Source organism: Rattus norvegicus, chromosome 4 (assembly GCF_021556685.1).
Source record: "Rattus norvegicus strain SHRSP/BbbUtx chromosome 4, alternate assembly SHRSP_T2T, whole genome shotgun sequence".
Classification (NCBI taxonomy): Eukaryota; Metazoa; Chordata; class Mammalia; order Rodentia; family Muridae; genus Rattus; species Rattus norvegicus.
Window position 1 is genome coordinate 104413432 of NC_141537.1, and position 14152 is coordinate 104427583.

Here is a 14152-nt window from a genome sequence, read left to right on the forward strand (position 1 = left end):
TCTGTCAGAGAGAAATAAATAAACTCAATGGGTTTCTACTACTATATTGAGAAAAAAGCAACAAAAAGCTTTCTCTGTGGAAGTAAAAATCAAATATGCACATCCGCACAGACGTTGATCTTCCACTTACAGATATTTCCCTAGCTTAGGATCCATGGAGATCCCAGAGGCTAAACTAACTCTAAAGTCAAGCTATCTGACACTGATTTATTATTATTTTAATATTTATTATTACTACTACTATTACTGTTACTATTACTGTTACTATTACTGTTGTTATTATTACTGTTACTATTACTGTTATTATTACTGTTACTATTACTGTTATTATTACTGTTACTATTACTGTTACTACTACTGTTATTATTACTGTTACTATTACTGCTACTATTACTGTTACTATTACTGTTACTATTACTGTTACTATTACTGTTACTATTACTGCTACTATTACTGTTACTATTACTGCTACTATTACTGTTACTATTACTGCTACTGTGTGGGGGAAATAATTGAGAGAGTGCGAGGTTGAGGGGATGGCTCAGCAGTCCGGCACTTACTCTCCTTGCGTTCCAGCATCCGTGTCAGTCAGCTTACAACCATCGGTAACTCCATTCCTGGGAAATCTGAAGCTCTCACCCGGCCTCCTGGGCAAATACACTCATGTACACACATGCACATCCATACACACAGGCACGCACACGTGCACGCACACAAAGTTGAGCTAGGAGTGAAGCACTTAGGAAGCCAAGGCAGAAGGACAACATGGGCTACATAGTGAAACCTTATCTTAGAAAAAGAAAGAAGAATTGAAAATTTGGGGTTCTTAGAACTGCCAATAGTCAGCATCACTGTATATTTCTTGCATTTGATATTAAATTAAAATAATAATCAGAATAAGCTGCATTTTATTACATAACATCCCCTCTCCTGCTGCACTTTAGCCCACTGCAACCCACAGAATTTCAAAGTGTAAGCTTTGGGTCATGTGATTCAGTTCTCTTCCATGTACAGCATCCCCATGAGTCCTCCTCAGCAGACAGGGAAGGGCCTGGAAGATAGCTCTTTTCATCTCTACACAGCACTTCCAGGACCCTCCAACCCAAAACAATGCAAGTTCGGTGTCAGGCGTTTAAAAGAATCTAGGTGTCCCCAGAAGATACTTTGGAGTCTGACATCTTTTAGAGTGTTAAATACTTTTATAAGCTAAAATGTTTAATAAGCAAAGTGAAAAATCAGTGACAACTTTAAAAGCAAATTATAAGCTGTGTGTGGGAGCATATGCCTGTCATCCCTAACACTTGACAAGTAGTCACGAGAACCAAGAGTTCAAGGCCACCCTCAGCTATAAGGTAAGTTTGAGGCCAGCCTGCACTATAGGAACTCTTTTTTTTTTTTTTTTTTTAGTTGTATTTGATAACATCCCAGTTTAATTCACAATCTTTTCTGACATATATCCACATAAATTTGAGGTCCCTTTTCTGAAAATACACTAAAATTACTCATGCTTGCCTGTAACTTTGTAAAATGTTGATGAGAGAACACTTACAAACGCACACCACTATTTAAGCACACTTACTTTCTCTTTAAAGAAGCAAAGTGGCTCAAATAGGAACCAAGCTCAAGAAACTACACAAAAACCAAGTGAGATTAAAGGTGTTAACTTCACCAACCTGTTGCTCCCATCTGTTAGCATTTTTATCTTTCAGACAGGGAGTCACTGTACAGCCCAGGATGGCCTGCTGGAGTTCCAGGCCCATCATCATATCCAGGTTCTCCTCTCTCAAATATCTGAACCCTCGGTGTGTCTGGGTTTAAACTCTCCCAGTGTTAAATGGAAGGCTGCCATGGATGGAGATATTGTCACAATAAGAGACAATATAGAATAGAGAGTGTAAGGCAAGCAAACAGCACACTGGGTGCTGGCCATGCTCACACTCCAGTTAGACCAGACTACCCAGGCTCGCTGGGCTCAAAGGCTGATCTGGACCTTGTGGGTCATTCTTACTTTATTGGGTTTTCTTTTGTTCCACAGTTGCTCGTTCCACTATTTTGTAATTATGGCGAGGCCAGAGCTTTTGTTAGTCTAAGAATACTGAGCCACACCTCAAATGTCTGCCTCAAATGTTTTTATCCTTCTGAACAAATGCCTGATTTCCACCTACAATTATTTTAAAGATATACAGTAAGTCAGCTGAAAAGAGAGGTGGGGTATGGGGCTAAGGACTGCCACCACCCTTGGGCACAGCACTGAGGAGTGGGTTGCTCAGTGGTGGTGGTTAGGACCAGCTAGTGAGTCTTCTCCAGGAAGGCCTTGCAGCACCTAAGGCATTGCTGGTACACCACCTCGAAGTCAGAGTCATTGCCATAATAGGGATCTTCAATAATGAGCTGCTTCTGTGGATCATAGCTCCCAAGTAGCTCGATTTTAGCTTTGCAGTTTTTAACTTGATTACTTTTTCTATTCAGATCTCTCAGATTGCTTTCATCCATACACAGTATATAATCGAATGTGGCAAAGTCTTCTCTTGTAATCTGTCTTGCCTTATGGGCTGTGCTAATGCCATGATTTCTTAGGCAGCTGACAGCTCTTGGGTCTGGGGGCCGGCCCACGTTCCAGTCGGAAACGGCGCTGCTGTCAATGGCCCAGTTATCTGAAACGTTTTCATCAGTTACCAATTTTCTGAACACTGCTTCTGCAATGGGTGACCGGCAAATGTTACCGAGACACACGAACAGCACTGACTTGGACCCAACCTCTGCTATGTTTCGGTGCAGACCCTGGCGCCAGGAACTCTTAAATAGACAAAGAAAATTATAAAACCTATTCAAGTGTGATAAGCACAGAAGCACAGATGGGAATATGTTCCGTGGTGAGCTCTTCCCTCCTGTGGTGAGTGTGATGCTTATAGTAATGACGTGATAGTAATGATGGTGATGGTGCTGATGGTGATTGTGATGATGCTGATGGTGGTAGTGATGACAGACAACCAAAGAGAGAGACAGGGAGGGAGGGAGGGAGAGAGAGAGAGAGAGAGAGAGATCTCCCCTCCTTGCCAAAGCCCAAGTCACTGTTCAGAATAAATCCATTCATCTTCTCATTCGACTTGATATCAAATTAAGTTAATTTGCTGAACATGAAAAATTAACAAAGGCAATGGCAAAAGGAACTAAATAAAAATAAGAAATCATAGGGCTGGGGAGATGGGTCAGCCAGTAAAGTGCTTCATCAGAAGAAAGAGGACCTCAGTGCACATGTCAAGAACCCATAGAAACGAATCCCAGCACTGGGGAGGCAGAGACAGGAGGGTCACTGGGGTTTCCTAGAAATCAGTCTAGCTGAGTAGGTGAGTTCCATGTACATTGAAAATCCTGTCTCAAAATAGTAGACAGAGGGGCTGGAGAGATGACTCAACAGTTAAGGGCCCTGGCTGCTCTTCCAGAGGATGCAGTCTCAGCTCTCAGCACCCACATGACAGCTCACAACTGTCTGTAACTCTGGGATCCTATGCCCTCGCACAGACACACATGCAGACAAAACACCAGTGCACAGAAAAGGTAAAATAAAAAATCACATAGAATTGAGGAAGACTCCCAACTAAAGCCTCTGGACTCCAGGTCACACAAATGTGTGCACACTCCACACATGCATAGACATAAGCACAAGACATAAAAATTAAACAAACGAGAAAGACGATTAAAACTTAGGAATCACTGTCAAAAGGAACACAATCAGAGCTGCCAAAGTGCTTGCCCAACAGAGTATGAAGACTTGAGTTCGAATCCCAGGCCCCCACATGAAGTTAGATGCTACTGCACACACCTGTAAATTTAGCATCTCCTAGCAGATGAAGAGGGGAGAGTCCTCAGATGCTCCTAGGCCACTCAACCTGACAACAAAAGGCCTTGGTGACTCCTTAATCCCAGAACTCTGGGAGATAGAGGAAAGCTGATCTGTGAGTCCAAGGTCAGCCTGGTTTACAGAGTGAGTTTCAGGATAGCCAGGGCTACACAGAGAAAACCTGTCTTTGACCACCACCAACAACAACACTACCACCATCACCACCAACTACAATGAACCCTGACTCAGACAAGGTAGAAGGTGAGGATCAAACCCTGAGGTTGTCAGCTGAGCTCCCCACACCAGCGATGGTACACCCTGTACACACTCACTCACACAGGACACGCGCACAGACTCAAAGGTAAACAGAGAAGATGCTCAAATTATTAAACGGGGGGGGGGGGGACGGTCTTCTAGTAAAAGCTCTGCTGTGTAGTAAAATGAATAAAATGAGCCAGAAGGAAGGCCCAGCATGGTAAGAATAAAAATTCTCTACAGAGAGCCGTGCGTGGTAGTGCACACCTTTAACCAGAGTTAAGTAGGGATAGGCAGAGTTGGTGGATCTCTGTGAGCTCAAAGACAACCAGGCTCCATAGAGTGGCTGGTTTTAGAAAAGAAGAGAACATTTTACTGGAAACCTCTCTACTCAACTCCAGACTTGAGACAGTATCTGGCTAGACTGGCTCTGGAGACGTCAAGGTACACGAAAGGTGGTAGCAGAACCTGCCATCTGGGTGTGGCTGTGTTTTTATATTTTTAACTCTAAATATGACTCCACAGCTGCAGTCAGCACGTGTGCGCATGCGCACAAACAACACAGCCCGCTCTGAAATGATTGGTGTCACTTGAGTTGCTGATTACTCCTTGGATGGTAAGGAGGCTCTGGTTCACTGCCTTTTTCCTGAAGGTGTAGTCTGCAGGGAGGAGAATTTTTTTCTTTTTCTTTTTTTCGGAGCTGAGGACCGAACCCAGGGCCTTGCGCTTGCTACTGAGCTAAATCCCGACCCCAGGGAGGAGAATTTAAATGTTGTCCCTGTTATCTCTGAAAAGCGGCGCCCACCCCCACGACAGCTGGTCCTGCAGATACTCACCCCGCAGCTTGTCAGAGGCTGTCTTAATTAAAGCCACACGGACGCCAGATAGGCCACTCCAACTGTGGCTCCGAAAATACTGTCATTCCAACATAACCGCTACACAGGGGGGTGGAGTGGGGGCAGTTAAATGAGGACTAAGTACTATTCTAAATTTTTGATAGTTCCACGTAGACAAAGTTGTAAGGACATGAGAACAGACCTCTAAAAGCTGAAAATAGCAAGCCCTCTTCTAGTCGCATGTGTACTTGTAGACTCAGGAACACATTTCAATTCCAGGAAAGTTTGATTTTATGAGAGATAGGAGCCCATCAAATGCCTCTTAATTGGAAAACAAGTAATATGTACAAATATTTATAGAGTAGAGTGTTTAATGTAAAAATTGATATCCTATGCAGTTTATGAATAAATATGGAAAGCCCTATGCATAGTTAAAACAAATTGATCTCTGAGGATTTAGAAGATATGTCAGGACAGGCAAGATGGCTGAGCAGGTAAAGGTGTCTGCCCCCAAGACTGAGGCTCTGAGTTCAGTCCTAGGACCCATATGAAGGAGGGAGAGAATTGACTTCAGAAAGTTGTTTGTTTTCTAACCTCCACAGGTCCACAATGGCATGTGCATACCTACATACAGGAATACACACACACACACACACACACACACACACACACACACACACACACACTTAATGTAATAAAAACAAATAAAGTAACTATAGATAGACTCATCATCCTCACGAGGATAGAATCAGATGTTTAAGGAAAAACAGCAAACTCTAGCCTGACCCCTGAAGCATGACATCATTTCTGTAAAACCAACAAAGACAAACTGTGGCTATCCAGTGTGCCTAGTGCAAATCAATGTGTGAAATAATACAAGAATGTTCTGGGAAATTTTGATTTAAAATAAAGCACAAGTTACCCCTAAGGTAGACATTGGGCAAGACTCTAATATTTGGAATACTAGAGTAAGTAAATTTATGCCTTACTTATAGTTAGAACTAATTTCTTAAATGTTCACACATGCTTTATATTCTAATGAGCTTGTTCAGGCTTTTAGTCTCATGTGCATATCCAAAGGAACTAACAAGAGGTTTCTTTGTAAGAAAACCTTTCCTGCCGCACCATGCCCACCCACCCACAGCCAGCGTGGCCTCTGTCAAGTTCTCTGTGATTAGAAAAGTGTCTAAAGGCCCTGCCCAACTTTGTCACTGTGATTGTATTGGAGACAATGGATCCTCACAGAAGAGAAATGCCAGTGGATAGCTATCAGAAGTGCAATTTGAAGGGCCAGAAAGATGGTTCAGTTGGCAAAGGTGCTATCTATCCAATGAGGCTGACTACCTGAGTTCAGTCCCCAGAGCCTGCAGGGAGGAAGGAGAGAGCTGACTCCGGAAAGCTATGGTCTGGCCTCTCCACATGCACTGGGGCAAGTGTATGTTCCACACAGGGGGCACACACATACACACACACACACACACACACACACACACACACACACGCACACACACACACACACACACACACACAAATGTAATAATTTTTAAATTAAAAATTAAGCAGCCCACAAACTTCATTCCTTTCCGTGATGATTTTGGGAGCCAGAACTCGAGAGAACTTGCCTCCTGCTTGCCATACCTGTCAAAAACCACTGCCGAATAAGCCCTCTCAGCAAAGATGACATCCGCAGCCCAGAACTCCTTCGTGGCCTTCAGTCCTCTGCCTTTGCCCTCGGAAGTAAAGACCTCCACATTCTCCATGCTGCCTACTGTCATCTCAGAGTCTGTCAGGCCCCCAGGGTGGTTCGCTCACACTGAGCCAAGCCTCTTGTCACAGCAGATATTTAGCTCCTTCACCGTCCCAAAGAGCAAGACTATAAATGGACTGGCCACCTCCCCTCCCCAACTCCTCTCCAGAACTGGTCTCTCACCTCCCCCTCCACCACTGTGTCTGCAGAGAGAAGGCAAATGAACAGCGGCCTTACAAAGGTCTCCTTCATCACCCAGAAAACACACCAAGACAGAAAATGACCACAGGCTAGTGTGGTCCTGACATGGAGCCTGTCAGGGTTTAAAAACCCATTAAAGATACTCCCTACATGTGCTATGTTCTGAACTGCAGTCATATTCAGCTTGAGTTGAAATCAAGAGCACTTGGTCAGTAGGATATTTTTAGCCTCCAGGTGCCTCTGACAATCAAAAGGAGACAACTGGAGTGGACAGAGAAAAGAGGCGAAGTAATAATGGCTACTCTGGGACCATTCAGCTGTCAGACACAGACATTCTCAAGTGAGATGGGCCCCTTGCCCCATCCCCACTCCAGTGTCTCCCCATGGCAAGAACTAAATAGCAGAAGCTAAAATGAGCCTTTTAGCATATACATAGCAGAACTCTTTGGACTTAAAGGACATCCTTTCTCTCCAGTGTCACCTGTGTCTCTCACAGCAGCCCACCCCATGCCATGGAAGTCAGAGGTTCTCAGCATCACTGATGATGCAAGAGAGCTGGATACAGAGAAGGCAGGCTTTGAAAATAACAGCATCCATCTCCAAGACCTTTCTACCAAACTCCCTCAAGCATGTGTCTGCTGCCAGGAAAGTATCAACTTGCCCTGTCCTTACTCTCACCCAGGAGGGATGACATTAGAGGCATGGTTCTAAAATTCTGGGGAACTTAGCACCACTCCTTGGCCAACTGGCCGATCTCACCAAGGTTGAGGAAGGGCCCTTGCAGGTTCTGCAATGTGGCTTAGCTTCTGTGCAGTATTTTTAGTTTCTGGAGTGTAATGGTTTGAGTGGGACCCTCACTGTTCAAGTGTCAGAAAACATAATTAAATGTTGGGGGGAATAAAAGGAGGTGCATATGACTACTCTCAAAGTGTGGAGGCGATTTTATTGCAGGTGTAAGGGAGAAATCTGGAAGAGTGGAGTCCAGGCTGATTGTGGCCTGAAGACTAAGCTGAACCATGAAAAAGAGAGGGGGAAGGATAGCAAGAAAGGGGTCCCTGGCTGAGAGGTGGCTTCAGCCAGTAGGCCATGAGATCTGTGTAGCCAAAATGCCTGGGTTATATAGGGGTCAGGCTAGGGGAAGGGATGTGGAAGCCCAGCCCTGGGAGGGAAAGACTTTAGATGGGGGAAGGATAGAAGTGCTGGACCTAGAGGTACTGAGTGAGACTTGTTCTGGGTTTAAGACATAACAATAATCAATGCTGCATTCAGAGGAGTCATGATATCTAAAAATTCCTTAGATCTGTACCCTCACAAATGAGTGAGTCCATTATCAAGAGAATGGATTCCTGCTAAAAAGGATGAGTTTGGCCTCTCCCCCACCACATACTCTGTCCACTGGGAACCTTCTGCCATTCTATGATTCAGCAAGATGGTCTTCATCAGTCTCCAGAATCTTGAGTCAATACATTTTTGTTCATTATAAATTACCCAGTCACTCCCGGCAATGGGCAAAGAGACACCTTGTTGGGTGTTGTTCTTACAGCAGTCAGCAGATGACAGTGCTTTGTTGATCAAGCATCCTAGCTTGACGCCTGATGTGGTGGTTTGTATATCCTTGGCCCAGAGAGTGGCACTCTTAGGAGGTGTGGCCTTGTTGGAATAGGTTTAACCTTGTTGGAGGAAGTGTGTCACTGTGAGTCTGCTACTCCCATCTAAAGATCTAAAGATGGAACCTATGCAACAAGGGTGGTAACCTCTGCCTCGCTGGCATGGTGGGTGAGAAATGAGGTGATATGTGCACAAGTCTTGGCATTTCATAAAACAGTCATTCGGTGATTTGCTTTATTTTATTTACTGTTATACTCTGTCTACGTCATCAGGATGTACCAGAAGTTCTGTGTCTTCAGCCAAACTGCATGTCTTAAAACTCCATTAAGCCTTGAAAACCCTTCCAACCCCCATGTCAGACAGATGCCTTAATTCTTAGAATACCAGAGCTAGAGAATCTCAGCTACTTCAGATGTATAGTAATGAGCAAAACTCAAAGCTCCACACCCTCCCAGCTGTCTTAATTACTATTCTATTGCTGTGAAAAAACACCATGACCAAGGTAAAGTTAGAGAGAAAGAATTTAACTTGAGGGCTTGCTTACAGTTTCAGGTGTAGTTTGTGATCATCATGGTGAGAAGCATTGTAGCAGGCAAGCATGGTGCTGGAATAGTAGTTGAGAACTTACATCTTATCTGCAAGATAAAGGCACGAGGAAAGAGACTAGGCTTGGTGGTGGTTGTTGAAACCTCAAAAGCTCACCCCCAGTGACACACCTCCTCCAGCAAGACACCATCTCCTAACCCTTACCAACTGGGAACCAAGCATTCAAACATGAGCCTATGGGGGCTATTCACATTCAAATCATCACACCAGCTATTGTAGAGGCTAGGGCAGGTAGATTGTGAGTTTGATGTCATGGGCTCAATAACATGACCCTATCTTGAAGAAGAAGAAGAAGAAGAAGAAGAAGAAGAAGAAGAAGAAGAAGAAGAAGAAGAAGAAGAAGAAGAAGAAGAAGAAGAAGAAGGACAATAAAAACCAAAAGTAAGTAAGTAAATAAATACATACATACATACATACATACATACATACATACATACATACATACATAAATATTGTTGATGTCGAGTGTGGTGGTTTGAATATGCTTGACCCAGGCAGTGGAAGTATTAGGTGGTATGGCCTTGTTGGAGAAAGTGTGCCACTTTGAGTGTAGTCTTTGAGACCCTTCTCCTAGTCATGTGGGAGTCAGTCTTCTCCTGTTTGCCTTCGAAACAAGATGTAGAACTCTCATCCAGTATCATGCCTGCCTGAACACTGCCATGCGTCTGGCTATGATGATAATGGACTAAACCTCAGGACCTGTAAACCAGCCCCAGTTAAAGGTTGTCCTTTATAAGAGTTGCTGAGGTCATGGTATCTCTTCACAGCAATGGAAATCCAAACTAAGACACCAAGAGAGTAAAAAAAAAAAATGTGTATTTTTCAACCCAGTTTGAGTTTTCAACCCAGTAAGTGCTCTGTATCAACATAGCTCTATAACTCACAGTTCTAAGGACAGTGCTCAGTCTACCAAGGACTCACACCTACTCTAGATGCTGTACTGGCACATGTTCAGCCCAAGCCATGAGGCTGAGAGGAAAGACAAAGACATCGGACTCTGAGATTTAGCTTTGTCTGTGGGTCTTCATCTCATCACAGTAGAGTTATGTAGTAGGAAGACAGGCAGAAGACAGGTAGCCCTTAGAAGATGTCCAAGTTCAAATCTAGAAATGTAATTGCCACCTTACAAATGTTACATAGAGAGTCCACCAAAATTCACATAGAAATAGACTTCCTATCATGAGGTATATAGAGGATAGAAACATAATCTAGTTGTAGTATTTGAAGGTTCTGCAGAAAGTAATTAAGTAAGTCAGATCCTTAGTCTGACAGTCCTGTGGCATCATAAGAGGAAAAGAGATGTGAGTGGGAAGGCTTTGCCCCTCAGAGCAATGTCCTGCTCTGCCCTGGGTCTCTGCAGAAAGTCCCACCAACAAGAGGACTTCTCCACACACAGACCATGGACTTCCCGGCCTCCAGAATCATGAGTCAAAAGGCATATTCCTTATAAATTAATCTGTGATATTTAGTTGGGGCATCAGAAAATGGATTGAGACACATGCCAGGAGGAATTTTGCAAAGTTGACTAAATTAAGGATCTGTCAGTGAGGGGATTATCCTGTAGTAGCCTGTATAATCCTGATGAAACCAATGTAACCACAGCAATCTTCATACAGGGAAGGCAAAGCAGGAACAGAAAAGATGGCCGTGGAGGCAAAAGGATCAGAGTCAGGGACACACTGCAGAGTCTTCCCTTGCTGGTTTGTGAGACAAAGGGATGGGATCATGAACCAAGAAATCCAGGAGACATGTGGAAATTAGAATAAGCAAAGAAAGAGATTCCCACTCCAGAGCCTCCAGAAGGAGCCCAGTCTTACTGACAAGGTGAACCCCAGGTCTGCTTTTGATCACCAGAACTGTAAGATGCTTATAAATGTACATTCTTAAGTCACTGAATTTGTAATAATTTGTTACCTCACTAATCTAACATAAACTATTATGTTTGCCTCTTACTACAGTAAATATAACTAACCATTTCCCATAGAAAATTCCAGTCCAGCCAGGACTACTCAGTGAGATCCTGTCTCAAAACAAAACAAAACCAAACAAGCAAACAAATCTGAAATGAAATTTAGGAAGAATGTCATTTACTAGCTCACAGCTAAAATCAAACTATTAACTCATTTCAGTATAGAAGACAATGGAAGTTAATTTACAATAAATTAACATGTGTGTTGCAGATGAAGTACGTAAACAGGTTTGTTTTCATATGTTTGGGTAGAATCTACGGTAGGAGGCAGAAAGTGGTCAGGTCAACCTATTCGCTATGATAGTGAAAGCTAAAACTGAGGTTGACAAATCTGGGTAGACAGATTTCTAATGGGGAACCGAAGCCTCTAGCATGAGTTTATAATGCAGTAAGCATCTCTTCTTATCGGAGTGCTGAACAAAGGGGATATGATTGTTTGTTTAATCAACAAAAAGACACATTCATTAAAAAGGTTCCAGTATATATTAAAGTGATTTAAACTCTTCTCTATGATAACATACAGAGTTCTAGGGGCTGGAGAGATGGCTCAGAGGTTACAAGTACCATAATGCTCTTGAGAGGATCCCAGTTAGGTTCCCAGTACCTGTGCTACAAGGTCACAACCAACTCTAACTCTATTTCCTGATGAACCCTTTACCTCTGGCTTCTGACAGCTCCTGGACTCATGTGCACATGTCTACACAGAGACATATTTACAAATGTAATATTAAATTGCTAAAAATAAATATTAAGGAGCAGAGTTCTAGACTGAGGTGGCATTAACTAATTTTTTCACCTACCTACCTCAATGTCCCTCTGGGTATTGGAGATGAGCAGAGATTCTTCATTGTCTAAGGTTGTCCTTTGCTCCCTGGGATATACAGCATCAGTGAGACCATGAGTATTGGCATTAGCTGTTGGGCTGAAGACTGGAAGGGGCCAGCTCGGATTATATTCCCAAAGGTAGTAAAAAATAGGGCTGTTTTGGAGAGGTTGGTAGATCATTAAACCTAGGCGTGACTTCAGATTCCTGCTGCTGCTGCTGCTGCTGCTGCTGCTGCTGCTGCTGCTGCTGCTGCTGCTGCTGCTGCTGCTGCTCTGGCTGTCCTGTAATGTTGTCTCGGGATATAGTTTAAGCTGGCTTTAAAAATGCCATTGTCCGGGGGTTGGGGATTTAGCTCAGTGGTAGAGCACTTGCCTAGCAAGCGCAAGGCCCTGGGTTCGATCCCCAGCTCCGGAAAAAAAAAAAAGAAAAAAGAAAAAAAAATGCCATTGTCCTACATTAACCTCCCAAGCTGCTGGGATTTCCAGTATACTAACATTTCTGTGTAAACACCCTCCTAGCATAAGAAGGAGTTCATCTTGCTTACCTGAATTTTGGGTAGAATGTGTTTCCAGATGCCTGTTGTAGATTAGACATTTAGCTGTACACCCCACCCCGTACTCCACTGCCATGTATACACATTGTTGTCCCAAACCTTTAAACTGATCGCCTCAGAGACCTTGGGAGAGTTTTGTTTTGTTTTGTTTTTTTAAAATTTATGTGTATAGATGTTTTGCCTGCATGTATGTATGTACATTATGTGTGTACACATGGAAATCAGAAGACAGTGTCAAATCCCCTAGAACTGGAGTTAAAGATGTTGGGAGCTACAATGTGGATGCCGGGAATAGAACCTGGGTCCTCTGCTAGAACAACAAATGCTCTTAACACTGAGCTGTTTCTCCAGCCCTATGTATGTCACAGTTTAGGGAATAAGTATGGATATGTGTGACGGTCCAGAAGTCAAGGGGAAATTTTACCAATATGGTTTTCGATAAGTTTTTGGTGTGCCTGTCCAAATAAAGGGATGCTACCACACCCTGCAAAACCTCCAAAGTCCCCTCTGTCAAAGACCCACTGGCTGAGCTACACACTCGAAAAGATCACCATCTAGTGGCAAATCAAGAGAGTGCAAGTGCTCACCTCCCTTCTACGTGTTAGTAAAAGAGACAACCCTTCAACTTCCTTTCTACCTGGTGCCAAAGTTCATTTAGGGCAGGAGTCTTCCAGGCTCTTTTACAGCCGTGAAGTAAAAATAGTTTTTACTGTCTTTAATGGTTTGGGGTGTGGGGGTCAAATGAATTTTCTGGCAAAATACCTAGACAAAATTCCTATTCTGGTTACTGTAGATATAAGTATCAAAAAGCAAGCATACTCACTTGCTCACATCTTTTCTATAGATGTATTCGTGCACAGTGGCTGACTATGTCCCCTGGAAAACACATAACCGGCAGGGCCAAAAGTCTTACTGCTGACCTTTTACAGCAAATGTCTGCCAGCCCCTGCTGTGTCTAATAATAGAACGCTCAGAGTGCTTGGCAATTCTAAACAGGCCAGGAGGAGCTCATACACTCATAGGCTCATCCATTCATTCCATAAGCAATGTGAGAGACCAACGAGAAAGTTTAGAGACAGAATTAAGGGGGTACTAACTAAACAGGAGGAATGTCATTGAAAACAAAGGTGAAGGGCTATGGAGATGGCTCAGAGCTTAAGAGTTCTTCTGTGCTGCTTTTGCAAAGGACCTGAGTTAGGTTCCCGACACCCACATCAGACCACTTATAAACCAGATGTGTCTCCAGGGGATCTGATGCATCTGACCTCCTTGAACACACACATACCCTCTCCACACACAAACACACTACACACGTGATTAAGAGCAAATCTTTAGGAACACCACATTTCTATTTATTTGCAAGTTTTTATGTAATACAGAATATTTTAAAAATAAAATTACTTTCAAGGGTGGAAGGAGGAAAGTTAGTCATATAAATGGTCCATTATATGCTGTCTCATTGCAACACAGACTAAGACCTCATGTTCTCTCTTGTCCCTGTGTTAGAAAAATAGCGTGGATTCAGCAATGGACTGCTTGTCTCTGTGTGAAGCCTAGTGAGCCTTTTACAGAAGTTTGTTAGGCAGTACGGGAGTGGCAATTTTGGGAAAAAGAAGCAATGCAGCATGTTGAGTTACACAATAGTGTAGTATTAACCAGAATCAGGGCCTTTGACATGGCCCAGTGGGTAAAGGTGTTATAATTCCAGCA

At 43.3% G+C, this 14152-nt stretch overlaps 1 protein-coding gene, 1 non-coding gene and 1 pseudogene across 9 annotated transcripts in view; 1 reads left to right on the forward strand and 2 right to left on the reverse strand.

The window, feature by feature from the left end:
- The window catches only part of Smyd1 (SET and MYND domain containing 1), a 55178-nt gene extending 48422 nt beyond the window's left edge, over positions 1 to 6756 (reverse strand). For 6 of the 7 annotated variants that reach the window (XR_015685423.1, XR_015685422.1, XM_087656607.1 and 3 more), the window contains exon 1: positions 6571 to 6747. Coding sequence is in view for 5 of the 7 variants with exons in the window: in XM_087656607.1 (XP_087512733.1) it covers positions 6571 to 6707 (137 nt within the window). In the remaining 2 variants the exon portion in view is untranslated. 7 annotated transcript variants of the gene reach the window in all.
- Positions 1492 to 5174, reverse strand: LOC102549052 (low molecular weight phosphotyrosine protein phosphatase-like; annotated as a pseudogene). Its single transcript, XR_015687182.1, has 2 exons — positions 5135 to 5174; positions 1492 to 3071 (listed from the first exon to the last, which is right to left on the reverse strand). The product of XR_015687182.1 is annotated as a low molecular weight phosphotyrosine protein phosphatase-like (transcript).
- Positions 6757 to 12221: 5465 nt separating the features above from the next.
- Positions 12222 to 12303, forward strand: Trnaa-agc (transfer RNA alanine (anticodon AGC)). The gene has a single exon. It is a non-coding gene; the product is annotated as a tRNA-Ala (tRNA).
- The last annotated feature ends 1849 nt before the right edge of the window (positions 12304 to 14152 follow it).